Source organism: Trichomonas vaginalis, chromosome I (genome assembly GCF_026262505.1).
Source record: "Trichomonas vaginalis G3 chromosome I, whole genome shotgun sequence".
Classification (NCBI taxonomy): Eukaryota; Parabasalia; order Trichomonadida; family Trichomonadidae; genus Trichomonas; species Trichomonas vaginalis.
The window spans coordinates 1,459,870-1,487,675 of NC_067203.1; the positions used below are offsets into that span (position 1 = coordinate 1,459,870).

The window sequence follows — 27,806 nt, forward strand, 5'->3', positions numbered from 1 at the left end:
TCATTTGATAAAATGATAAATATAGCATTGAAATATAGAAACTATGAAATTGCTAACTACCTTAAATTAAATTTTGGTCAAAGTCCTGATTCAATAGCAGAAAGTATGTATTTCGGAAATTATGATATTGCCTCTTATTTACTTTCTAATGGAGAAAATGTCAACAAAACTTATAATCTCTTTCTTTTCATATTAATCATCATTTAATGGCATTCTATTTCTTTTCATATTTCTCATTGTTGAATCAAGTTCTCTCGATATTAATGAATGTCCTCTCAATATTGCAATCAAAGCTAATTCAATAGAAATTGTGAAATTCTTAGTTGAGCATGGTGCTGATGTTAACAAACGAATTATTCTCTTTCATTTCATATTTATCATTATTTTATGAGATTTTCTTTCTTTTCATATTTATCATTATTTTATGGCATTCCCTTTCGTTTTATATTTATCATTGTTTTATTACATTCTCATTCATTTCACATTTCTCATTGTTGAATCAAGTTCTCTCTATGTTAATGAATGCCCTCTTAGTATTGCAACCAAAGCGAATTCAATTGAAATTGTGAAATCTTTAGTTGAACATGGTGCTGATGTTAACATAAAACTTATTCTCTTTCTTTTCATTTTTATCATTATTTCATGACATTTTCTTTCTTTTCATATTTAACATTATTTTATGAAGTTATATTTCTTTTTATATTTCTCATTGCTTAATGCAATTCTTTCTATATTAATGAATACCCTCTTAGTATTGCAATCAAAGCGAATTCAATTGAAATTGTGAAACTTTTAGTTGAGCATGGTGCTGATGTTAACATAAAACTTATTCTCTTTCTTTCTATATTTATCATTATTTCATGACATTTTCTTTCTTTTCATATTTAAAATTATTTTATGAAGTTATATTTCTTTTTATATTTCTCATTGCTTAATGCAATTCTTTCTATATTAATGAATACCCTCTTAGTATTGCAATCAAAGCGAATTCAATTGAAATTGTGAAATCTTTAGTTGAACATGGTGCTGATGTTAACATAAAACTTATTCTCTTTCTTTTCATTTTTATCAATATTTTATAAAATTCTCTTTCTTTTCATATTTAACATTATTTTATGGCATTTTCTTTCTTTTCATATTTCTCATTATTTTATGGCATTCCCTTTCTTTTCATATTTATCATTGTTTTATTACATTCTCATTCATTTCACATTTCTCATTGTTGAATCAAGTTCTCTCTATGTTAATGAATGCCCTCTTAGTATTGCAACCAAAGCGAATTCAATTGAAATTGTGAAATCTTTAGTTGAACATGGTGCTGATGTTAACATAAAACTTATTCTCTTTCTTTTCATTTTTATCAATATTTTATAAAATTCTCTTTCTTTTAATATCTATCATTGTTTTATTACATTCTCATTCATTTCACATTTCTCATTGTATAATGAAGTTCTCTCTATGTTAATGAATGCCCTCTTAGTATTGCAACCAAAGCGAATTCAATAGAAATTGTGAAACTTTTAGTTGAGCATGGTGCTGATGTTAACATAAAATTAATTATCTTTCTATTATATTTATCATTACTTTATAACATTCTCATTCTTTTAATATTTCTCATTAGTTTATTACATTATCTTTTTTTTCATATTTATCAGTGTTTTATATAGAATTTTCTTTCTTTTCATATTTATCATTGTTTTATGGCATTCTCTTTCTTTTCATATTTATCATTGTTTTATCTCATCATCTTTCTTTTCATATCTATCATTGTTTTATTACATTCTCATTCATTTCACATTTCTCATTGTATAATGAAGTTCTCTCTATGTTAATGAATGCCCTCTTAGTATTGCAATCAAAGCGAATTCAATTGAAATTGTGAAACTTTTAGTTGAGCATGGTGCTGATGTTAACATAAATTTATTCTCTTTCTTTTCATATTTATCAATGTTTTATAACATTCTCTTTCTTTTCATATTTATCATTAGTTTATTACATTATCTTTCTTTTCGTATTTATCATTGTTTTATTACATTCTCATTCATTTCACATTTCTCATTGTATAATGAAGTTCTCTTTATGTTAATGAACGCCCTCTTAGTATTGCAATCAAAGCGAATTCAATAGAAATTATGAAATTTTTAGTTGAGCATGGTGCTGATGTTAACATAAAACTTATTCTCTTTCTTTCCATATTTATCATTATTTCATGACATTCTCTTTCTTTTTATATTTATCATTACTTTATAACATTCTCTTTCTTTTCATATTATCATTGTTTTATTACATTATCTTTCTTTTCATATTTATCATTATTTTATGAGATTTTCTTTCTTTTCATATTTCTCATTGTTTTATTTTATTCTATTTCTTTTCATATTTCTCATTATTTTATGGCATTCTCTTTCTTTTCATATTTATCAGTGTTTTATTGCATTATCTTTCTTTTCATATTTATCATTATTTTATGAAATTTTCATTCATTTCATAGTTATCATTAGTTTATGGCATTCCCTTTCTTTTCATATTTATCATTGTTTTATTACATTCTCATTCATTTCACATTTCTCATTGTTGAATCAAGTTCTCTCTATGTTAATGAATGCCCTCTTAGTATTGCAATCAAAGCGAATTCAATTGAAATTGTCAAATTCTTAATTGAACATGGTGCTAAGAATTGAAAATAAACAGCATTATTTAAGAATAAACATTTCATTTCTTCAATTGATTTTTCCATACCGTATGCAGACTTTTTCAAGATATATCTTTGAAGAAAATATAAAATACCTTGAAATGTTTATTCTTATTAGGCAAGTCCATGGACAAAGCTTAGTTTATGGACATTAAAACAGTACATGGACTTGCCTATTATATAAAAATATCATAATATATTTTGCATACCGTATACAGACATTTTCAAGATATATCTTTGAAGAAAATATAAAATAAATAAAACAATATGAATATTAAAGTCATTTCAAGAGCCTTGTACCGATAAACTAGCCTTGTACTGCCATTTTATGGTGATGTAAAGTATTCAAAAAATTTGCAATGTAAGCCATTACATGGCAAGTTTTATTTAAATATGAAAAGTTTTTTTTTTCATTATTATTATTATTATTATTATTATTATTTTTATTTTGGCGGGCAATAAACGTCTTCAAATTCTTTCCAATTATTCAGTTAAATATAAGTAGTCCTCTCGTTGGCTTATCTAATTTAAATTATCAATTCATTCAAATTCTGAAAATACTCTATAGCAATTAGCATGATAACTACAATCTGGGTGTTTGAATTATAAAAACTGAATAGGTATCAAAAATAAATCAAAATTTTATTTAACATCCATATGAAAAGATTTATAAGCCTTATGAGTACTTGAAAGCAACTTAAGGAGCTTTTATTTGTATTTGGATTCGATTACAACGTATTTCTTTCGATATTTGAGGAGAAATTAAGCCGATTATCTCTTTTTTTGGATTAATGCAAGCGCAATGTAGGGATTGTGCTGTTCTCCTAAGGTATTCGGTAATTTATTGCTTTAACATAGTAAAGAACTGTGTTAGATTGAAATTGTTTTTGAAATTATTTTACCTTTCATATTTCACAACTCATTTTGAACAAAAGTTCATCTAGCTTCCATGTGATACGGGCATGCATTGTATTTGTCATCTATTTGTGGGATTACTTATACTCAACTACAAATTTATATTGTCACTTTTCCCGCCAGTTGCCCATGTATAAATAAAACAATCCTGAAAAAAAATTGATAAGTCTTAAAGAGGCTCAAAAATGAGGGATAGTAATTATAGCAAAAATAAATATAACAATTTTAATAAAACATAAATAAACAGTTAGGAACTAAAACGTGAATTATGTAAACTATCACAGTGAATTAAGCTGCTCGAGAATCAATTTATCTGCAACTTTTATTAATTCATTAACAACTGAAGCAGAATTATTGATTTTTCCAACGTAGTCTTCAACAATTTTTGATTTTTGTTCACTAGTGAGATCCTTGTCGACTCTTTCTGTTGGATGAATTATGAGATCTGATTCTTCTTCTTCTTCAAAGTAATCATTTTCGATAATAAGTTCATCTTCGTTAATAAAGTCATAGCACTCCTCTTCTTCGTCATCTGAGTCGTCATTAACTGAATATTTTGATTTTCTTATGAAAATGTGCTTTGGAGAGCCCTCCTCTTCTTCTTCATCACTTCCTTTGTCCAATAATTCATCTACTTTTGGTGAAGGACATTCAATTTTTATTGAATCGACATCTTCATCGGAATTCGAATCTGCTAAATTAAACAGATCATCGCTGTTGGCATCTGATGCATTATCTTTGGTATTTTCTTCTTCTGTTTCGTTTTTACTTGGATTTTGATTTAAATTTGACGTCTGGATTGTCAATTTGAGCTTTTGGTCTTCATTAACTGTTGGTGTTTGATTGTTGTCTTTAAGGATATCATCTTTTTTTGAATCTTCAGTATCGAGAATATCAGATGTTAATTTACTTGGTCCTTTTGGGGCAAAAAGCTCATCCAAATCTTCCTCTTCGATTAAACTTGCAAGGATTTCATCAATTTTCCCAATATCGTCAAGTTCATCAGTTTTGCTATCTGGAGGTGGGATCTCGCTTGTTTCTGCAGATTCTGGAGAGGTAGATACTGGGATATCTACAACTTGGCATTTATTCAACTCGTCTTTTTCACTTGGAAAAGATTCTTCTTCAATTATTAAATCGTCAGCGTCAATCATACGTGGAGCTTGTATATTCGGATCATCTAACTCATTGATATCAAGAATTGAAGGGTTGTGGTTGCATAAAGAAGATTCTACATCTGAATACATTTCTTCTTCTTCAAATTTCAGAGCATTTGGATCCAGAGATTCAATATTATCTTCTTCGAACTGGAATCTGTCTTCTTCTTCATTTTCTTTTGGATTTTGTTCCTGAACATTGAAATTTTCTTCAAGAACAATCTCGGATTTGTCTTCTTTCATATCCTTAACTTCTGTTGCTACAATGAGAGGAAGATTTTCTTCACCTTTTGAGTTTTTTGGTGATTTCTGATTTGCATTTGAAGAATCATCATCTTGAAGTATTTCATCGATGATCTTGTGTGCTATGTCACTTGAATTAATTAATTCTTTTGGTTCTTCGCTACTTTTGTTTTCATCATTTTTATCTTGTTCGGGATTTTTAATATCTGAGATCTCAACATTATCAGAATTGCTTATTTGACTAACGCTATCTTCTTCCTTCTCATCTTCATCTGTTGTAAGACCTTCAATGTTAGCATTTGATGGTCTGACCTTTTCTTTTGCAATTTCGGATAAATTCTCTTCGAGACCATCTTGTTGGTGGCTGTCTTCTATATCACTGGCTTTCTTATACTCAGAAAAAGAGCCATCTTCAAGAATCTTTTGAGGATCTGAAGATTTCGGATCTTCTTCTTCCTCTTCATAGTATTCAAATGTTCCAGAATCTGAATTTTCATCGTTTTGGAGTGATGATAAAGATACCTCATCAGAATCAACAGGTGGATCAAAATTATCTAATGACAATGATACTCCGAGGTTTGGTAATCGTGATGGAATACGTTCGCGGTCAGCTTGAGTAAGTTCTGGAGATTTTGTTAAATTTTCTTTTGGTTTTGTTTCTTTTTCTGTTATTTTTTCGTCTTCGCTTACTTCTTCTTCAGCCATTACATCTGCGAGCATTGATTTGAGTTTTTCGTTCACAATTTGCTCACGAATCGGAGGAGGATTCTTTGGAGTTAAAATTGAGTTTGTAAATGATGGCCCTCTATTGTCTAGTGTCTTCTTTGGAATTGGTGATACATCAGAAGAATTTTCGCTGACTATTGAACTATTTTGCATTAAATCAAAATGATGATTGTGAACAGGTGATCCGGATGGTATTGCAGAATAATTCTGAGTATTCTTGCTATCAGCGTAAACGGAAATTGAATGAGTATTTGAAGTTGCACTAGATTTTCTAAAAGGTTTATGAGCTTTTGAAGGAGACCGAGTGGATTTGACATTACTTTCGTTGGCAAGTTTAGATCTGGATTTTGTGACTCTGTTGTTAGATTGAGTAATATATGAAACAAAAGAATTTCCTGGTTGCGGAATTTCACTCTTGGAGCTTATCATATTTCGTATTTCGCATTGAGTCTTGGTTGGAGAGTAAAAATATTCGGATTCGTTGATTGATGAATTAATTTCTGAAATTGTTTTCTTTGGACTCTTTACAATTACTGTTTGTGATGGTGTTGGAACACATTGATATTTAGATTCTTCTGGTTTTGTTGGGCTATATAAAGTTTGAAGCACATTTACTGGTCTGGGTTGATTATTCGTCATTAACAAAATAGATTTATGCATACTAGTTGGTTTGGAAGAAGGGCTTGAAATATCAGAGGAATTTATGCTAGAATTTGAGTTAACGGAAATCTTATTTGAAACAAATGAACTATCTGGACGCTTTACTGTATATGTCGATGTATTTATTTTACTGGAATTCAAATCATAGCCACCTGGTCTGCGAGTTCTGTGATTCAAATAAACTTGAATATTTTGTTCTTTTAACATTGATGCGCTTTTGCCGTTAATACTTGATTCGGATCTCGAATTTGCTGAGGAAGTGCGACGAGAACTCATCAATAATCGTGATAAAATTTGTCAAATTTTTAAGTAATCATGTCAGTTAATAATTATTCCGCGATTATTCAAAAATTGAAATGAGTTAAATGGTTTATGCGGAATTATAATAGATATTCCGTATCTTTTAAAATTTCCGCTATGTATATTAGGTATTCGTATATTCCAAACGCATTTCAAACTTTCTGTTTTATAAAGAATATGGAATTATTGATGCACTTACCCCTCTATGACAATTCTTTCAATTCAGATGTTTAAGGTTAATTTTCAATGACACTTCACACCAGTTGCCAAAATTTTGAATTAAGATCAGATTGGCGTGATTGATCGTCTATCAAAATTTCGAATAAGAGACTTTACGAAGGAAAAGGAGCTTAGACAAATCTGATGATTTCGAAAAAAAAAATGATTTTAAGGGACCACTGCACAGCCAAACAAGGTTCATCGTCATTCATGTCAAAAGTTTTTGTAAAAAAAATTGGAGTTGAATATGGTGAAACGAACAAAAAATTATTAGAAGAAATATATGATAAAATAGATGACAAAAATGAATCTCTTAAATTTGTTACATCAAATATCGATGAAAGTAAAGAAATCATTAAAAAAAAACACAAAATACATGAATCAAATGGAAAAATAATCAACAGAGAAGGATATTTCTCACAAGACAATACAATTCCTGACTGGTGGAATTCAAATCACTCAAAATGTTTCATATCTGAAATGTCAAATTTGAAAAATCACTATTTATGAAATGATGCATCATCTCCATTTTTGGGGATTATTCCATTGATGCAAAAATGGAAATTAATTATGTCAAACTGTCCAAACTGTAACGTTTATTGTTTCTAAATGAAATGGAAAATAAAAGTCGTATTTCTTTTGCCAGCAAAATTTGTGATATTTTTTGAATCGACAAATCCGAAAAGTGACCACAGTTATCCAAGCTGTCCATTTTCTGCTGGAGATTCATTGACGATGGAGAATTTCGGACAGATATATGATGGTGAAGGATACTGTCGGAGATTGACAGCATATCCAGTTGGATTTCGCAACGAAAGGAAGTTCAGACTTACAGAAAGCAATAGATGTTCTCAGATCATCAGAAGTGAAATTATAAGGAAAGAAAGAGGAAAAAGTCTTTTCAAGAGAAGTTTCTTCAAGTGATGCATGGACTAAGGAAATGGGCAAAACCTACAGATCTGAGAGAATTGATCCTAGAATGACAAAACTATCTGCATCTCAACACTTCTGACTTACTTTTCCTTGCATCTGCAAAGTTATCAATAGCATGGAATCTGACCTAAAAAGCAAAGATATTGAAAGGCAACTCTATCAACATTTGATACTTTACAAACTTTTTCAATTCGTCCATTTAATTTTCAGATGCTTTCAAAAAAAAAAAAATATTGAAAAAGTGTATAAAGTATGCAAAATATATTATGATATTTTTATATAATAGGCAAGTCCATGTACTGTTTTAATGTCCATAAACTAAGCTTTGTCAATGGACTTGCCTAATATTCATTTTGTTTTATTTATTTTATATTTTCTTAAAAGATATATCTTTAAAAAGTCTGTATACGGTATGGAAAATCAATTGAAGAAATGAAATGTTTACTCTTAAATAATGCTGTTTCAATATATCTAAAATAAAAATTTTCAATTCTTAGCACCATGTTCAACTAAGAATTTCATAATTTCTATTGAATTCGCTTTGATTGCAATACTAAGAGGGCATTCATTAACATAGAGAGAACTTGATTCAACAATGAAAATAGTAGTATATGTTGAAGGGTTTTGTGACTTTTTTGTAAACGTAAGAATTCATACATTTTTGAGCGATTTTGTATCATTTTTTTTTACATATGAAGTAAAAAATGTATGATTTTTACGGTTTTTATTCTTACGTTTTTGAATAAATCAAGATTTAAAAATTTTCAGAATCGTAAGAAATTTTCACTAAACCCATACATAATGAAATAAAAATAAAAAAAAATAAAAAAAATAAACTTTAAAAATTCATGTCTTACATTTTTTGAATAATTTATTTTTTTAATTCGTATGAAAATGAGTGTCAAGACTAACGACGTTAAAAAATTGGGATTCACAAACGAGGAAATAAAGGATATATTAGAGGAGGCGAGTTATGAAGTTAATAAATATTATTTAAGAAATTGTCAAAAATTCGCGGAGTTATTAAATGATTTAGATTATGATGGAAAAATGAATAAAGATGATGTTATAAATTTCTTATATCCCACATCTGAAGAAGAAAAACCTAAAGAACCTGATGTTTTCCCTGAATATTATGAAGAACGGATTAAAGATGATGAATATGATGAAATTGAAAGACTGGAAAAAATAAGAGATGAAATAGATGAAAAAATTAAGGAATTAAGAGAAGTTGAAAAATATAATGAGAATGAAGTAGAGGGTTTAATGAATATCCCAGCTTCAGAATCAGAAGTTCAAAAATCTCATGAAGAAAGATATAAAAATTACTTTTTGGAATCTACTAAAAATTTATTAGATGGTGAAATAGATGAAACACTTTCAGAAGAAGGCACAAAATTTATTCATAAACATAAGTTACAATTTATTGACGATGGAGATTATCCATGTATATTACTTTCACCTCCTCTTGATTCTGAAAAATTCAAAAAAGCACTGAAAAATGTAACATATGCAACAAATACGATTAAGAAAGAAGACCATGATATTTACACAAATTATTATTTAAATAAATGTGCAGGTGTTGATAAAGTTTTTGATTTGTTAGATAAAATATCAAAAGAAACAATTGGTACATATAAAATTTTATGCGATTGTGGTTTCATTATTGAAGATACTAATAATGTTTCATATGAAAGAACAGCACCGAAGGAAGACGAAGTTGAAAGGTCTATACCATTCGTTATTAAGAATATAAAAGATATGAAAACTTATAAACATTATATTTATTCATTTATTTCAGAAAAAATGGAAGCAACCCATAAAACATCATCTCATCATTTTATAGCTATTCATACATTCCTTTTCAAAGTTGTGAAATTAAATAAGACAGGAATTAGATTTAATGTATCAGGGTACGCATTCTTGAGTAAATTAAAATGTATTCGTCACGTCGCAGATGATAAAAATTTATGTGTTCTTAATTCATTTTATGGACTTTAGCCCTGGACTTTAAAAAAAATAAACTTTATTTTTATTTATTTTTTAATTTTTTATTCTTACATAAATGAACAAAAACGGAACAGCTAAAATGAATGATAATCAAATAAGAGCCGAAGGTAGAAGGTTATTTAAACGCTTCTATAACATTCCTGATGGTGTTAATCCTAAAACTCGTAGAAGTTATTTAAATGAAGCCATAGATGCATATGAAGGATTTGACATTTCATCAGAAAGTGAGAGGTTAGCAAGAATGTTAAACGTTAATATTGATTTTTATTATTGTGACCCTCAACCAGAAGACGTAGACATAAATAAGGTAGACTTTCCATTAGTGGAATCAATAATGATAGATCCAGAATTTGAAACAGTAAATATTTTATTAACACAGAGTCCATGTGGAAAACTTCACGCTGACAGAATTACAGACGTTGAAGCACTCACAGGATATAAAGTTTGCCCCTTTTGCAAAGAAGAAGTATATTCTATCCGTGATGACCCAGAAAGGAAAAACCAAAGAAGATTTTTAAAGCATTGTGAGAAATGTAAAGAAAATAATGGAAGATTAATTCAAGACGTTCAATTGCAAAACACACAACAACCATATGCACCACATATCACGAAACAGAAGATATATCAATGGCTATTAGCACATAATTTGCAGGAATATTATAAACCAACAAGATATTATATTACTTTTGACTTCGAAACATTAGAGACTAAAGAAGAACTTCAACTTTCTGAATGTGCAACTTTGAACGCTTACTTAAAACCATTTATGGTATCATCAACTGTCAAAATAAAGCCGCAAACGGACTCTTTGAGTCCTGAAGGTCTTTCAGACCGAAGCGGCGAGGTCGTAGACCGTGATAAAACATTTACGAGGAATTTTTGCTTAACATCAAGTGATTCGTTCATCTCTGATTGGATTGAATTTTTATTTTCAACCTGTTCATTAGTTGCTAAATCAAATATTGAACAATATGAAGAATTAATGAAGCCGCAAACGGACCAAACGGCGGGGACTTTGTCCCATACATTAAATGAAAAACAGAAGGAAGCATTTAAAGAACTTCTAGATGAGGAATTCAATAAAGTGAATATCATAGGTTTTAATTCGGGAAAGTTTGATTTAAATTTAATTCTTCGTGATTTAAACACTGCAAAATGGAAAATAAAATCAATGCTGGGTTCTTCTTCTCAATTTAAGCAAATCATTGTAAAGAAAACAAACTGTCCATATGAATTAAGATTTATTGACATCAGAAATTATATAGCGGGTGGAACATTAGACCAATTCACTCAAGATTTCGGAAACAATAAATCACGTGTTAAATCCTTTTTCCCTTATCAATTCATCACATGGGAGAATTACGAAGATGAATTATATAAAGTGGAACCATTCACTCAAGATTCATTTTATTCAGCATTAACTCAAGAAACAATATCCGATTCAGATTATCAAATATATCTCAATGATGCTAAAAATTTTGAGAATAGATTAGAATATTTTATTCATTATTGCAATAAAGACGTTGAAATTATGATTGACCCAATTGATAAAATTATTGAAGAAACATTTGTTTATAAAATTGACATGCTTCATAATCTTTCTTTATCATCGAATGCATCAATGATTCGTTACGCGTTAGCATATAAGAACTTCAATCCTAACGAAACATATCCAGAAGAAGAAAATGTGGAATCAAGTTTTGAATTAACAAAAAAGTATTGGAAATATAAAATTGATTCATATAAGAAACAAGATGAAAAAGCAGAAAGGGATACTAAAAACAATGTTTCAATGGATGACTATCAATACTATCACGATTTAATCCTTTCATCTAAATGCAAAATGTGTGGTAAAGCGTTTACATATGCTAATAAACCAACATTAGATAGAATCGATAATGAAAAACCACATACCAAAGAAAATTGTCAGTTAATGTGTTGTTATTGCAATGTCGTAAAATCAAATAAAGATGAAGATGTTCAACGTTTAAGAATCAATTTAAGAAATTATACATTAAAAAATAATTTACCAATGACTCTAGATTCAGTTGAAGCTTATCACATCCTCCGTAATGGAATTACTGGTGGTTTATCAAATGTTCAACATAGAGTAAATCTTAAAGGAATCACGCACATTAATAAACTTTCATATAATCCAGAAACTAAAACTGTATCAAATGAGGACACTTCCAACATTATGACTCATTTCGTTGGTGTTGACTTTAATTCATTATATCCTTCATCATTTTCATCTAATCCTCATGATTTCATTCAATATACTGACCATAAAATGTATATGCCGGGAAGATTGAATGGTGTTATCATTTGTGATACAGCAACAAAGAAAGCAAAAGCACTGGGAATAATTAAGAAGAAAAATACTTTATTCGTGGCTGAAGTAAAGGGTCACATTGATGAAAAATACATTAATGATTACATAAACTTTTTACCAATAATAAGAAACTTTGATATTATCACAGATGAAAAAACAATTGGTGGTTTTATGTATAATTACATGAAATCAAACAATCTACCAGTTGACCAGAAACAGAGGAAATTAACTCAGTTAGCATCAACACACAACCAATATCAACCATTTTCTTCTTATTATCTTTGGTATCTAATAGACAGATTTCATTTTATCATTGATGACATTCAATCAATTTTAACATTTACGAAAAATACTTGTTTTAATGAATTTGCGAATGAATTTATGAACGAAAGACAAAAGGCTGAATTAGAAGGAAATAAAGGAAAAAGTTTATTTTGCAAGATTTCACTTAATGGATCATATGGTTACGATGCAATGAATACACAAAATTACGCAAAGACTAAAATAATGAATGCACAGAAGGCACGCGTTGCATGTATGTCAAATAAGTTTAAAAACATAAGAGAAATAGGAGAGGATACGTATCAAGTGATGCTTAAAGATAGATTTTATAGATGTGATACATGTTTACAAGAGGCATTCTTCACTTTAGATAACGCAAAATACTGGTATTTGGTTTTCATTTATGATTTTATGTATAAATGCATGGATGTTAATCGTTTTCATTTCATTGAAGGTGATACTGATTCATCTTATTGGGCAATCGCTGGCGACCCAAATCTTCCTAACACTCAAGCATTTCAAGCAATTGTAACCGATAAAAAATTTTATGATAAAAACATTTACAAATTCGCACCTTTTGATTTCTTCTGTTTTAATGAGAAATTTAAACCTAAATTAAAGAATAAAGCTGAAGAAAAAGCACATGAGAAGAAGTTATTGGGTTTAGCAATTGAGAAACAAGGTGATAACATGGTTGCTTTATGTCCTAAGTGTTATACTTCATTCAACGGTTCAATTGATGGAAGTGATTTTAAAAAGATTGCACAAAAAATGAAAGGAGTTAGTTTACGACAAAATAAACAATTAACACCTAAAAATTATTTGGATATAATAAATGATAAAGTGATATTTGATGGTCAGAATATTAATTTACAACTTAAAAACGGGTCAATGACTCGCTTAACAATCGGTAAGACTGCATTAACAGGAGCACACACTAAGGCTGTATGTTGTGAAAATGGATGTTGTATGCCATTTATTTAATAAAATGCCACAGAAGAGACAAAAGGAACCGTAAATAATGGTTTTGATACTATGATTCAAAGAGGCGGGCACCCTTAAAACACTTATTTTATTTTTATATAAATGAATAGCGTAGATTTAAAAAATTTAATTGATGATTTAGTACTTAATCAAAATTTTCTTAATTATTATGAATTAAAATCATATCTCCAAAAACATGATAACAATATAACGGGTGATGATATGGATTATTATTATTCGTATTATAAAAATGAAGTTTTGAAATATCATGATAAAATAATTTCTAAAATTAAAGACAAAATTAAAAATAATGAATATTCAAAGGGAAAAAGTAAATCACAACTTAAACAATTGAAAGATTTCAAAAATAAAGTATTAACAGAAGAAGATATTGATGAATTATATAAATTATATAAATTATATAATCCTGAGCCGCAAAAACCAAAGGAACAAAAACAAAAGGTGCAAAACGCCCAGGTCCTTCAGACCATAAATGAAGCACAAGCTTTAATTTATGATTCATTAGTTAAACCATATTCAGCCCGACTTTTAAATGAAGATCAACTTTTGGAATTCATCCTTCAACATAAACTCGAAGCGGGAAAGTATATCAAACCTTTATATACAGCATATTTAAAACAAATGAATAGAATACATCCAGAATTAATGAAGGGGGGAATGAAATCCAAAATCAAAGCAGATAAAATTAAACCACCTGCAACACCAAACCCTCCAACGACAGTACCTCCTCCTCCTTCAGTTAATCCTTCATCATTCACTTTATTATATCCATTTCAAACATTAAAGAAGCAAAAAGATTTTAAAAAGGATTTCAAAATATTAAATAAACCAACTGACCCAAAAATTCAACCGTTAAAGGAAAAATTTAGTCGCCCTTCATTTGCACCATATCCATATTCATACGAAATCGATCATTTAGAATATTCAAGAGGAAACGTTACTTATTTATTTGCCATTAACATTAACACCAGATATTTATATTGCATTCCGGTGAAAGGGAAAACAGAACAGGAAACAAGAAGAGCTATTCAATACTTACTAGATCATGAAAGAGTAGATAATATAAGGGGTGATGGTGATAAAGGATTTCAGGCAGCTATGGCTCATTATTTCCCACAAATTAATTTTTACTTTTCATCCTCTCCATATACGTTTCATAATAAAATAGTTGATGCGGTAATGAGAACTCTTAGAGATGCGTTAGGGGTTAATGGTCAGATATACTGGGATGGAAATCATGACTCCATCATACAGCAGTTAGTATATTATTACAATAATACATGGCATAGAACAATAAACATGAAACCGGTGGAAATGAAAAATGATATTTCAAAAGAATGGGAATATATTAGAAAGCAAATGGAAAGGTTGAATGATGTTAAACGTGAACAAATTAATTCGGGGCTCATGAATTTTAAACAAGGGGATAAAGTTTTGATTCATCTCGATTATGGAAAAACTGATAAATCAATGACAAAAAGAAGACGAAGATTTGACACAATAGCTGAATTTGTTAGATATATTAACGGCAATGCATTAGTTGAAGTTGACAATAAATTAATAGAAATTCCGATTTATTTTATTACTCCATTATATTTAAATAATATTTAATTTTTTTATTTCGTAAGAAATGAGTAACAACGAAGCAGTCAAGAGTCCAGACGATGAATATAAAAGAAACTAAACAGAATTAAATCAAAAATATGTTATTACAAAAAGAAGCCACAATGTGGTGGGGTTGAAAACGATAAAGAGAGGAAAGAAATAATCGAAAAATTAGAAACTTATCGTTCAATCCTTAAACTGAGTGAAGCAAAAATAAAAGAATTTAATAGAATAAATAAATTGATTGGAAGAGATGAATTTAATAAAGATGAATTTTTAAACTCTATCCAAATTTAATTTTTATTCCTCTTCGACAACATCTCTCTTTCCATCATTACCGCATAACCACATTTTCTCAATTTTAGTGGTTTGTTATTTTTAACATGTTCTTGCATCATTTTTATCATTTCCTCCCTTGTTATGATTCGTGGTAAATTTTGAGCTTGTGGGGTATTCATTTATGATAAAAATAAAAATTTGTTATCACTTATTTTATCGTGAATGTTTTTAGGTTATTCAATAATTAATTATTTTTGAATAACTGGGAAATAAATTTACGTCAAATATGCAATTTATAAAATCTTATGTCGACAGGCTACGTAGCACAGTGGTCTAAGGTGGTGTTATGGAGGGGTCAAGGTCTGTGGTTCGAACCGCGACAGCGCCGTATTTTCTTATTTTCTTTATTTGTCTTGTTTGTCGTGAATAAAAAGTATCATAAAAGTGCTCTATCTTCCACGGGAATAAATAAAAAATTTACTTTATTTCTTCTTTATTTCTTTGTTCCCGTGGAAGAAGGGTTTTGCTGTTTTTTCTCAGCCGAAATCAATGATTTTTTCATTTTTGGAATCCTTAGCGAATGAGGAATCTTTTCTCTCGTGGAAGCTTTGACCTAAAATATAATTTAGGTGAAGAGGTGAGATATCACCTGTTTTTTCACCTGTTTTTATGGTAGTAGTGAAATAAAATTTTGTTATCAGTTATTTTATCATCATTTTATTAAGTTCATCTTTAGTTAATAATTTGAATGGATTCGCTAATGTTCCACCTTGAGTCACAACACTTGCCCCGGCTAATTGTGAAGAACCTGGGATAAGTACTCCATGAAATGATTTCATTGGTATCATTAATTTAGAAATAGTTGGCTTAATTAATTTGGTCATTTATGATAAAAATAAAATTGCATAATTTAAATTTTTTTTCTTTCTCATTTTCTCATTTTCTCATTTTTCATTCTGTTTTGGTTTCAGCAACTTTTCAAGTTGTTGTCTTGTCAGTAACTTTAATTTTAACTTTGGATCAAATATTGGGTTTCCATCTTTATCTCTTCCAATAACACCATATGGTAGAATCTTCATTTATACTAAAATAAAAATTTAAATTATGCTGTTTGCTCTTTTGGAGCTCCTAAAGTTTGTTTCACAAACATTGAGCGTTCATTGAACTCTATACCATGCGAATACAGTCATAAATGGTGGCATGTAATCTTTACTTTGTCCCGTTGTTTGTGTATATCCTGAACGCGATGTGTATGGTTTCCTTCTCCTGAGTGTCACTCCAGTAACAATTTATGGCAAATTTAACATCATCTTTAACATCATATCCTTTACCTTTTGTCATTCCTGACCAATCCCAATATCTATGCTTATGCCAACCTGCTTGAGATGTGCTTAAATCTATGTAGTGACTGTGTGCAGGTAAATTTTCACCCGTAATTGTTTTACTTCCCCTGTTTCCTTTGAAGAGTTTGCACAATACAAAAACCTGTCGACTATTTGTTCCCATGCACCAACACCAAACATTGCTTGAGGACCTCTCACATCCATAGATGTATAAATAGAACCTACTGGGTTCATTAAATCAAACATATGAGATATTATAGGATTGTCTCTTTTGAACTTAAAATATAGTGTAACTATTTCGGGTTTCTTCTGGTTTGTGTCAGAATATTTTTTATAATATAATCTTATGTTTTCAGGGTATGTAAAATCTTGACTATAATATTTATTTTTGTCATCTTCATAATAGTATACTATTCTCGTTTTTTCTATTGCATTATATCTTTTATATCTATAATAATCTAAATATAATGTTTGCTTTTTTGGGTCTACATGTGCGTCAACACCATAGTCATAATAATACGGTGCTGGAGCTACGTTAGACAATGTCATATCCGTCATTTCATAAACTCTTAAATATTTCTTTTGTTCGTCTCCATATAAGTTTAAGTAGCAGTTGTTGTCTAATGGAACTTTAACTTGTGTGCCATTATTCTTTATATAGCCTACATACATTTCATTGTTATTTTTCGGAATGAGTTTATACCGTATACCATTTCTTAAGGACTGTACAAACTCCCATCTAAAATATTTGTTTTCTTCATTGACAGAAAAGTCGCCAACAATAGTTTCAATATTTTTTGTTCCAACTAAACTTTGGTATATTTCGTTAACAAATGATATATCTGCTTTCTTTGCTAACTCATCGTTAACATATTCCTTATCTGCCTTCTTTGCTAACTCATCGTTAACATATTCCTTATCTGCTTTCTTTGCTAACTCATCGTTAACATATTCTTATCTGCTTTCTTCCCTAACTCATCGTTAACAAATGATATATCTGCTTTAAGGTCTAAACATTCTGAAACCCATCCTGTATCAGCTTTAGTTTTAAGAATCTTCGATGTCCGTTCATGATACCATTCAACCCTTTCTATAATTTCATTATCTTTTTCATTAACATATTCCTTATCTGCCTTCTTTGCTAACTCATCGTTAACATATTCCTTATCTGCCTTCTTTGCTAACTCATCGTTAACAAATGATATATCTGCTTTCTTTGCTAACTCATCGTTAACATAAGTTTTATCTGCTTTCTTTGCTAACTCATCGTTAACAAATGATATATCTGCTTTCTTTGCTAACTCATCGTTAACATATTCCTTTCTTTGCTATCTCGTTAACATATTCCTTATCTGCTTTCTTCATTATGTCATTTAGGAAACCTTTTATGAATTCCTCATTTAAATTAAATCTTCCAATCTTCAAAACTTTAGGAAATGCATTTAATGCGTAATATCTTTGTTCTTCTGGTGGAATTGATGTTATATCATCCGTTATTCCTTTAATTTTTGAATTCATAAATAAAATTTCTTTTATATTTGATATCACTGCACCACCTTTGCAAACGAATTCGAAATGGTCATTTTTCAATACTATCTCCAAATCTCCATATTTCAACATTTGCGTTTGTTCTGCCGTCTTTGAATTATATGCATATATGGCGTATGTAATGGTCTGTGGTTGCTGTTGTTTAATCATTTATTACGATTTAAAAATAAATATTTAATCTGTTATCTCATCAGCTATTTTTTCTATTTGAAATTGCCATAATATTTCATTCATAAATTCTAAATCACAATCAAATAGGTCAGTTATTCTAAATTTAATATTTGATAAATCTTTTGAATGAAGAATAAATGAATTCCCGGATAATTGAAACGGATATGATAAAGAAAATATGTTTAAGTTGATGGATAAAATGTTTTGTATTGATGGGTAAGAGTTAGGGTCTAATGTTTGATGTGAAAATCTCATTGGGGTATTAACTTTATCACATTTGATTAAAATGAAATTAGAACCAGTGTCAGAATACAAAACATCCCCAACATCTTTTTCAAAATTTAATATCCCCAACAATGAACGAAGACGAGGAGTACAAAATTTAATTTTCAGCGGAAATTTAATAAGGTTATTTATTTCATCAAGTTCAAAAAGTTTATCAGGTTTTGATTTAAAATTTTCTTCATACCATACGATAAATGATTCATTTAAATAACTTAAAATCATGTTAATATCCCATTTCGTTATCACATTATTTATATACATATCATACGTTTTTAGGTCTACGACCCCGCCGCTATGCGGCTCATGGTCATCTTTAATAAATGATATATAATCTGAAGGGTCTAAAAGAATGGGATTAAATTTACCACTCACAGAAACGAGAGTAACATTATAAATTCCGCTAACTGTTAAATTTAATTCACAGTTATTATTCGAAATAATATTGATAATTGACATTTTTTTATTACGATTAAAAATATGGTAAAGCGTTATTTTCCAGTGATAAATAAAACTAGAATAAGATTACCTCAAGAATTCATAAATTCAACGAATAAGAAATTCATTCATGTTATAAATTTTAGTGTTTTCAGAAAATATGAGTCGATGTCATATTCATCATCAGGTTATATTTCACTTCATTCAAATTTAGTTCAATCAAACCCATATAATGACCATTTCATAAGATTTTCAGATGGTATTAAAAATGTAATTGATAGATTAAAATATGAACAGATTGACAATATCGAATTTTTGGAATTTTGGTTTAAATATCCCGATGGAAAAAAGATTGAAGTTAAAGATAAAGCTGATACTATAACAAAAACAATTACAATGACCGATCCGGATAGTGGGGAACAAAAAGAAATAAAACAAACGATAGAAACTGGTGAAAGGTCAATTATTATCGATTATGATTCAAAGGATTATTATTCGATAATGTTAATGCTTGAATATTAAATAGCCTTAACAAAGAATTTTTCAAGTGATATTTTATATTCATCAACTATTTTATTATAAATATCATTATATGTTAAATGAAGTTCAGTTGTTGTTCCGTTCTTTGATATCTTAATTGTGCTAATATCCTTTATAGGATTTATTTTTGCAACTGTTCCGCAGCATGAAACCTCATCATCTATGAAAAATTGAATCTTCACGTCTGAATCTTGAACATCACAAAGAATGGCGATAATGTGAATTAATGATTCATAAGGTAAAATAATTAAACCGGATTGGTCAATTAAATTTATTATTGAATCATAATTATCAGTTATGATATCACGGTAAATTTTCATTAATTCAGAATTAATGTCTATTTTATATGGCGCATTGCGACTGTAATCGTAGATTCCTGGGTTCTCGATGTTTGATGAAAGAGGTGGGGGGTATGTTGGATAAGTGGGAATTTCAACAGGTTCTTTACCAGGTTCAGATAAAATGATTGGGTCTCCATTCTCATGGTTTTCTTCATTCTCCTCATTCTTCGGTAAGTCACGAGTTAATAAATTTGGTTGAGTTGCTGACCTTGTTAATTCAGGACTAACATTAACTTTAACATTTTGAATAATTCGTGATTTATCATCATTTACGTTATAACCAACCGTAATCTCTGCTTTTGCGTTAGTGTTCTTTTGACTAGTGAAACGTCTTCTCATTTATATTCGAATAAAAAAATATATTTAAACTTTTATTTTGCTGGAACTTTTGAATCTATTATTTCCTGTATTTGTTCATGAAGTTGATTTTTAGCATTTTCATCGAAATTAATAGACCGAATATATTCATTAATTGCATTCTTATAATCATCTGATTTCTCAAATTTTCTTTTATCTGATTCCTTAACTAAATCATAAGTTAAACCTCGTTGCTGATATAATGGTTTCTTAATTAAATCTTTGAATGCTTGAGATAAAGCACCTGATGCAATTCTTGCTACTATAATTGGTTGGAATTGCTGTTTAAGTTCATCTTTAACATTTGCGAAAACTGGATCGAATAAAGCAACTTTAAAGAATTTCTTAGCTGGAATTTCAGGTCTTAAATTTGCATATTGACCATCAAACTGGTTAGAATATCGTGGTAATCCATCCGGTCCCTCTTCAATAGCATTTAATTCTTCATTGAAGTAAGAATATGGATTATGACGGTATGAATTAATTGGACCATTTTCACCTTCTCCAATGTATTGTTTAACAGCTTTTCCATTTTCATCAAATTGCATAGGATAATGTTCATTATATGCTTTACGTTTAGGATAATCCGTCATTGTTAATTTATACCCATTTATGACTTTAATATTTCCTTGACCATCAGTAACGAAAACTTCATTTATTCCATCAGGTTTTCCATTTGGACCCGTAATGTCTGCTTCGTGTGCTTCCCAATTTGGTCCGTGACGTTTGGCATATGCTTGAGCTTCTGGTAATGTTAAAACGTTTCTCATTTGTTTAACATCCTTTTGAAGACCGGCAACAATGTGGACTAATTCTTTCATTCCGTCTGGAACTTTCATAGTTCTATTATATGCACCCTTTTTGTTTGTTCCTTGTTTTAATGGAACCTGTAGAAGATTTGCAATTTCTGTCATGTTTAATTATAAATAAAAAATAAAAATTAATTATAAAAAGTTATTCGAATTTAATGGAACCTTTATTTAAATCAACTATTATTTTTCCATGTTCTCCTAATTGTTGATATTGTGTGTAAAGTTCATTAATGCTCATTGGTAAATTCACTTGATAAAGCATAACGTTCAACTGTTGACGACTAAAACCACTGAAAATGAAAAGGGTGGACAGGTTTGATTTAATGTTTGTGCTTAATGCTTTAAAGTATTGAACAGCCATGAAGAATGAACACTGAATGTGTCGACATTGAGTTAATAATTGATTAAAATATGATTTCTCATTAGTTATTAGTTTTGATTTCACCGCATCATCTAGAAAAATGAGTGAATGCAAAAATTCTCTATCAAAATTTGAAATAGAAAGTGTTTCAAATAATTCATCCCGTTGTTTATCAATAATTTTATCCTCTAATCCTTGCTTCTTGATTGTATTATATAATTCTTTATACATTACAAAGTTTTTTAAATAATCTTCTGCTTCTTCTTGTGATAAATAAATAATTGGAATTTTGATTAAATGCTTTAAAGATTCAAATGTATCATCTGAAGGTGAACCTGAACGGTTGATATAAATTAACACATGTGAATAGGGTGAAGTGTTAGCAATAATGATAATTTGTTTTAATATCGTTAATGTTTTACCTTTATTTTGTTTACCAATTGCTGCAGTGATTGAATTTAAGTAACATTCAGAATATGGAATTTTCATTAATTTTTCCTTAGATAGAGCATTTCTATTATCACTCAATGCTTCATTAATCATATCATCTACGTATGTATTATATACTCCTGCTAATTCTTCATAAGGGGTGGATGAATTTAAATCCATTTAATCAAAAATAAATTTATAATTTTAAACATTTCTATTCATCAATATTTCATCATATGAACTTCTATACTGCGGTGGTGTACCTGTTGGATGATATTTCAAACCTTCATCCGGTGTCCATGTCCAATATGTAGTCCTAGTAAACCAAACCTGAGGAGGATTTGTCACTTTTGAACAGTAAGTGTCATTTTCACCCTGAATGATTGGATAAGCTTTCACTTGTACTGTAACTTGTGAGTTGAAAGTTTCTAATCCATCAAAGAATATACCCGCTCCATCACGTTGAACTGGAATAGTGCATAAGAATGAAGTTTGGTCTTTCCATGTTCTAGCTAATGGTGTGCCATCATCATCATTCAGTGGTCTAGTTAATGAGTCCTCGTATTCTTCTGTGCATTCATTCACTCCATCTAAATCAGAAGCTTGAAGCATACGTGTAAAGAATATGTCACCCACTGTGGTCATCGCTTGATCGGGGAAGTTTCTGGAATCTATAGTGACCTGAAGACCTCGAAGCATTGGATTTTCTAAAACCGTTCTTTGCATTGCATTCTTCGGAAATGTTAACACAACATCTGTAACATTATGAAGAGCGTATGAGAAATCTGAGCTAATACCTTCAGGAGTGATGCAACCTCCATTTAGTGAACGAACGTCAATATGTTGAGCTGGAATCATGAATGGATCTTCCTTACTAAATAAACGTGGTATTGCTTTAACTGATTCTTCAATTAAACCGTATCCTGGTGTAATGCATTTATCCTCTAAAACTTCCATCTTTGTGCATGAAATAATAACGTCTTCAACTGTTGCGTCAGCAGATGTAGCGGCTAAGCTTGTAATTAATTTGGCAGGAAGTCCGATTTGTTGGAATTTGCGATCATATTTATAAACATGATTCATAATCTTTTCATAATTTTCATCAGTTATCTTTTCATAAACGTAATTTTGTAAATCAGCAACTCTTAACGGGTCAACCTGACAAAATACTAAAGTATCCCTGAAAACATAATATTTAAGAATGATTTCACCAAATGATTTAGGATAATCATCGAACGCCTGAAATGCTAACAAATCATTTACCGGAATAATCATATCAAAAGTGACATCAACTTCTTCATTTGCTTTCTTGAAAACTTCTGAAGGGTCAATATATTTACCACATACTGAGTTATCATATTTTTGAACATTATTATATAACGAATGAACAAACTTTTTAACTTTCCTTTCTGATTTTGGTTTATATGTTGCAAATGCGAAAGATTCACGGGCGCAATCCATCTGAAGATAACCAGCATCACCTCTTTCGGTTTCTACTTCTAATTGCTTAAAGCTTTGATTTGATGATTTATAACCAACGAATAAACGCATGCATTTAAAAGCGGCATCACATGTGAAAGCTTTATTTGAAACTAGAGTTGCTTTAACTTTGCGTTTAATATATGTGTCACCTAATTGGTTCACATCATGAGCCGGATTTGTAATTCTTAAATGAGTTTGTTTATCATCAAAATATGGAGCATCAGAGTCATAGCATGAACTTTCAAGTTCTCTATAATATCTTCTTCCATCATTCTTTGCGAATATTTCATTTATCTTTTCGAATGAATGAAATACATTTCCATTAATCGGTTTAGTGTTTGGCACTAAATAGTTAGTCGTCATTTATTATTAAATAAAAAATCAAAATTAAAAGATGAAAATGAATTTTTAATTTTAATGAAATAATCAACTATGGCTGCAGGATTCTTTAAGAAACTGTGGGATAAAGTAAAAAGAGGAGCGCATAAAGTTTGGGAAGGGATTAAGAAAGGAGCAAATTGGATATTTAAGAATAAAGAAGCAATTAGTGACGTTGCTGAACAAATAGCACCTAATGTTCCGGTAAGGGAAGTATTAAATAAAGGAGATAAGGTTTATCGTCGACTACAACCGATACTAAGATAAAAATAATATTTATTTATTTTTCCACTATCTACCCCCTATTTTATTAAGTATTCCTTCAGCAATTCCACCAACTGCGTTACCTGCTTGTGCTCCCATCGCCGGATTACCTGCTTTAGCACCTAATACTCCTCCTATGATAGTTCCTGCCGTTTTCGCTACTGGTGCCAAAAAGTTTGCAACGGGTTTAATAATCTTTTGATGAACCCAACTTGCAGCTTTCTTAATTCCTTCCCATAATTTTTTAAAGAATCCTGCCGCCATCTCTGATTTAATATTAATTAAAAAATATATTTCATCACTTATATTCTAATTTTTTATTTAATGATAAATGAAACCGATTTTAAAAATAAATGAAACAGAGGAGGAAGAAATAAATGAAAGTGAAAATGTTCAACAAAAAATAAACGTTGTTAAACCAATTACTGAAATAAAAATTTTTTCATCTGTTGATGAATTTAATGACTATTATGCTAATAATAAAAAATTATTTGAAGAATTGACAACATGTAAATTGAATAAAATGTTTAAAGTTGAGGACAGAGTCCAAGACCCGGAGGGTCATGGATTCAAAATTTCAAAAATAAAAGGTGTTGTTAGTTTAAAATCTATTCCTCAATCAAGAATCACCTCATTAATGAAAATTGATGATTTAACAAAAAGAATAGAAATTATTGAAGAGCGAATAAATCAAATTATTGATTTCATAAATCATGACTCGTTGAGCCCGGGTCCTTAAAGCTCAAGGCACAAAGTGCCCAGGACTTAAAGTCCATCACTGAGTTCAAGGTTATATTCATCAAATATTTCATTATTAAATGCAACTTCTGCTAGTTTATTTATTTTTTCAATACGATCATTTGAAAGTCTATCGTTTAATTTTTTCTGAAGTTTTTCATTTTCTAGTTCTGAAACTTTATTTGGATGATATTTAAACCCGTTAAATTCTTTTTCCTCAGTTTTGATCATTAATTTACAAAGAACTTTTGTGGTTGGAATTCGTTTAAACCATTTATCATTAATATTTGTTATAAATTCAATATCTGGAATTAATTCCCAAATTTTTGCATTTTCAATTAATTTATTATCAAATGCAAAAGCAATAGGTTTAATATTAAACTTACCTTTATAATATATACTTTCTACATAATCATCGAAATAAACATCTACTTGTTTAACATTTTCAAGAATTGGTGAAAGAACATCCATTAATTGATTGACGGTTACGAATCTTGATCCACTCATTTTCATACGAATTAAAAAAATAAATTATTCAAAAAATGTAAGACATGAATTTTTAAAGTTTATTTTTTTATTTTTTTTTATTTTTTTTATTTCATTATGTATGGGTTTAGTGAAAATTTCTTACGATTCTGAAAATTTTTAAATCTTGATTTATTCAAAAACGTAAGAATAAAAACCGTAAAAATCATACATTTTTTACTTCATATGTAAAAAAAAATGATACAAAATCGCTCAAAAATGTATGAATTCTTACGTTTACAAAAAAAGTCACAAAACCCTTCAACATATACTACTTATGATAAGAATTGAGTATTGATATGTATATATCTTAACTAAGAACTTATATTTGAATTTAAGTAGTTTTTTAGTGATTTGACCCGTATTATTTTTATTCTAACATTAAATCTGAATCATTTTGAACTCAAATAATGGTTTTAGGAATTGCGATTAAAGATATGATAATTTGTTATGTATTTATATATTTTTGTAATAAAATTAATGAATGAAGGGCCGATTACGACACATTTGAATAAGACTTTGTATCCTTATTGATAAAATCTAAGAATATATAACAAGAGTATTGTGTAGTTATTCATTTTGCAATATTTCGAATAAGATTTCTATACAAATTTCGACCGAAATTCTCTGATTTTTAAAATTTAAGACATTTGATAAAAAAATCATTCTTAAGTCATCAAATATATATACATTTACAACAGATACCAAATAGCTATATAAAAAAGAATAAAACAAAAATTACAATTGAGCGCAAAGTGCTTCCCACTCTGCCAGATTCGTATTAAACTGCTGGATGCAGCCATCGAATGCGTTAAACAGCTTCTGATCGGCCAACAAGAGCTTCAAAGTTACATATTTGTAGAAACCAACTTGTCCCTGCGGCAGCGGTGTTTTATTGTTTCTATCAAATCCCTTTGTAATCTCTAGACCACGTTTAAGCTGTTCGTCGCCTTGTGTGTACCATTCTTCCTGTAATTGTGCGGACATTGTCGCAGCTTCTCCGAAAGGACGGCATGTATTAGATAGATCGGCAAGTTTCATGATCGCCTGGCAAGCGAGCAATCGTTCGTCCTCTGTGTCTTTGTAACTGCCCGCGATGTTATTGAAAGAAACGATATAGTCTTGGTGCTTGGACATGTCTGTTGCTAGTATAATATTCGAAACGAATTTGAAGTATATGCGTCTTGTCTCGTCGTTGAAGGTTTGTATGCTCTTGGAGAACTCATTCGATAAAAATTCTATCGTAATCTTCTGGTGATGGTATTCAAGGGGCGGCTGATTGGAACCAGACTCCTGAGCATATTTGGAGTTGACTTGGCGATGGAAATCGTTAGAACGTCCGTTATGACCAACATCATGACAAATGGCCGCTGTCATAAGGGAAAAGTAATCTATTGGTTGGATAAAATGCTCTATCGGTTTTTGGAGAAGAGCAAAATATACAAATTGGCAGGCATCGCATGCATGTCTCCAGTTATGATATGGAACATCGTTATATAAGCTTCGGATTTTATAAAGGAACCTGACAAAGGTCTCAAAATCGATATCGAGTTGAGAACGTTTTATTATTTGGCTAAATAGGCAAACAACAATCTCGAATAATGAATCGTTATCGAAACGTTCAATAGTAAACATAAAGTTCTGGTAGGCATCAAGCATGATTTGTGGTGTACGCTCAACATGGTCAATCATGGTTGTGTAGTCGTAGTGATTTTTGTTGATCAAATCGATCAACTCGCTGAAATCGGGAATTAGGGTCTTATCAAGAGGATCGCCTGTGAGAAGAGTAATAAATAGATTTAGATCCTTATCGGTTATGGGGATTGTTGAGACAAAAAAGTTGCCGCGAATGTTTCCGAATTTATTCTGTTTTTGAGTTGTAATTGTGCTGCACAAACTTTCAAGATCGGACCCAAGGATTTCGTAAATTCCGTCACCTTTGAATCCGGCAAAGTTTGAGGCGATTATGTAGATAGATTTGTATTTTTTATGGAGTCTGCAAAGAAAGCAAGCGTTAGAATCGCATTCTTTGGCGATTTTAATCATTGTTTTGCATAACTCGGTCTGCTGGCCTGTGAAAGGCATATCGGGGATGGCATCAAATTCAATCATTTAAATGACAATTTCTATCGTAAAGTCTTGAAAAGAATAAATGAATTCAAAAAATTGAAAGCAGCTAAGAAAAGTTGGCCTTGGTCTATATATATTGTTGGGAATATAATGAATATTTGGATAATTTAAGGGTTTCGTTTTGCGAAAAAAACGTACAATACGCAATTTCGCTAAAAAAACATTTAGCTAGCAATTTCGACCCTTGACTCCACTCAAGACGTCACTTTTTTAATTATGCGGTATCATATTTTTGGAAAATCTTTATGAATATTATATAAAAAGTCTCTTTAATATCTATATTTCATATTTTTATCGATTTTTAAAGTT

General features: G+C 29.8%; 8 protein-coding genes and 1 pseudogene across 9 annotated transcripts, besides 2 other annotated features; 3 read left to right on the plus strand and 6 right to left on the minus strand.

Annotated features, from left to right (window-relative positions):
- Positions 1 to 3,810: 3,810 nt before the first annotated feature.
- On the minus strand, positions 3,811 to 6,731 carry TVAGG3_0908820 (uncharacterized protein; the record flags this gene model as incomplete). The annotated part of the gene is made up of 1 exon (XM_001326624.1): positions 3,886 to 6,669. The coding sequence occupies one exon, from the start codon at positions 6,667 to 6,669 to the stop codon at positions 3,886 to 3,888; it is 2,784 nt and encodes a 927-aa protein (XP_001326659.1).
- A 152-nt stretch (positions 6,732 to 6,883) lies between these two features.
- Positions 6,884 to 6,990: a mobile genetic element.
- Positions 6,991 to 8,771: 1,781 nt separating this feature from the next.
- Positions 8,772 to 22,760: a mobile genetic element.
- TVAGG3_0908850 (DNA/RNA polymerase superfamily) lies at positions 10,622 to 11,644 on the plus strand (the record flags this gene model as incomplete). The annotated part of the gene is made up of 1 exon (XM_051251704.1): positions 10,622 to 11,644. A coding segment is annotated over one exon (1,023 nt), but the record flags the coding sequence as incomplete, so codon positions are not given.
- Positions 12,695 to 13,453, plus strand: TVAGG3_0908860 (DNA/RNA polymerase superfamily; the record flags this gene model as incomplete). Its single annotated transcript, XM_051251705.1, has 1 exon — positions 12,695 to 13,453. One exon carries the CDS (start codon positions 12,695 to 12,697, stop codon positions 13,451 to 13,453), a length of 759 nt encoding a protein of 252 aa, XP_051077279.1.
- TVAGG3_0908870 (integrase core domain containing protein family) lies at positions 13,556 to 15,085 on the plus strand (the record flags this gene model as incomplete). Its single annotated transcript, XM_051251706.1, has 1 exon — positions 13,556 to 15,085. The coding sequence occupies one exon, from the start codon at positions 13,556 to 13,558 to the stop codon at positions 15,083 to 15,085; it is 1,530 nt and encodes a 509-aa protein (XP_051077280.1).
- TVAGG3_0908880 lies at positions 17,150 to 18,399 on the minus strand (annotated as a pseudogene). The gene has a single exon. A coding segment is annotated over exon 1 (1,250 nt).
- Positions 19,659 to 20,360, minus strand: TVAGG3_0908890 (uncharacterized protein; the record flags this gene model as incomplete). Its single annotated transcript, XM_051251707.1, has 1 exon — positions 19,659 to 20,360. The coding sequence occupies one exon, from the start codon at positions 20,358 to 20,360 to the stop codon at positions 19,659 to 19,661; it is 702 nt and encodes a 233-aa protein (XP_051077281.1).
- On the minus strand, positions 20,815 to 20,919 carry TVAGG3_0908900 (uncharacterized protein; the record flags this gene model as incomplete). The annotated part of the gene is made up of 1 exon (XM_051251708.1): positions 20,815 to 20,919. The coding sequence occupies one exon, from the start codon at positions 20,917 to 20,919 to the stop codon at positions 20,815 to 20,817; it is 105 nt and encodes a 34-aa protein (XP_051077282.1).
- A 2,109-nt stretch (positions 22,761 to 24,869) lies between the features above and the next one.
- On the minus strand, positions 24,870 to 25,349 carry TVAGG3_0908910 (protein of unknown function, DUF4108 family; the record flags this gene model as incomplete). The annotated part of the gene is made up of 1 exon (XM_001288936.2): positions 24,870 to 25,349. One exon carries the CDS (start codon positions 25,347 to 25,349, stop codon positions 24,870 to 24,872), a length of 480 nt encoding a protein of 159 aa, XP_001288937.2.
- A 482-nt stretch (positions 25,350 to 25,831) lies between these two features.
- Positions 25,832 to 27,489, minus strand: TVAGG3_0908920 (3',5'-cyclic-nucleotide phosphodiesterase protein; the record flags this gene model as incomplete). The annotated part of the gene is made up of 1 exon (XM_001296861.1): positions 26,106 to 27,479. The coding sequence occupies one exon, from the start codon at positions 27,477 to 27,479 to the stop codon at positions 26,106 to 26,108; it is 1,374 nt and encodes a 457-aa protein (XP_001296862.1).
- Positions 27,490 to 27,806: the final 317 nt, after the last annotated feature.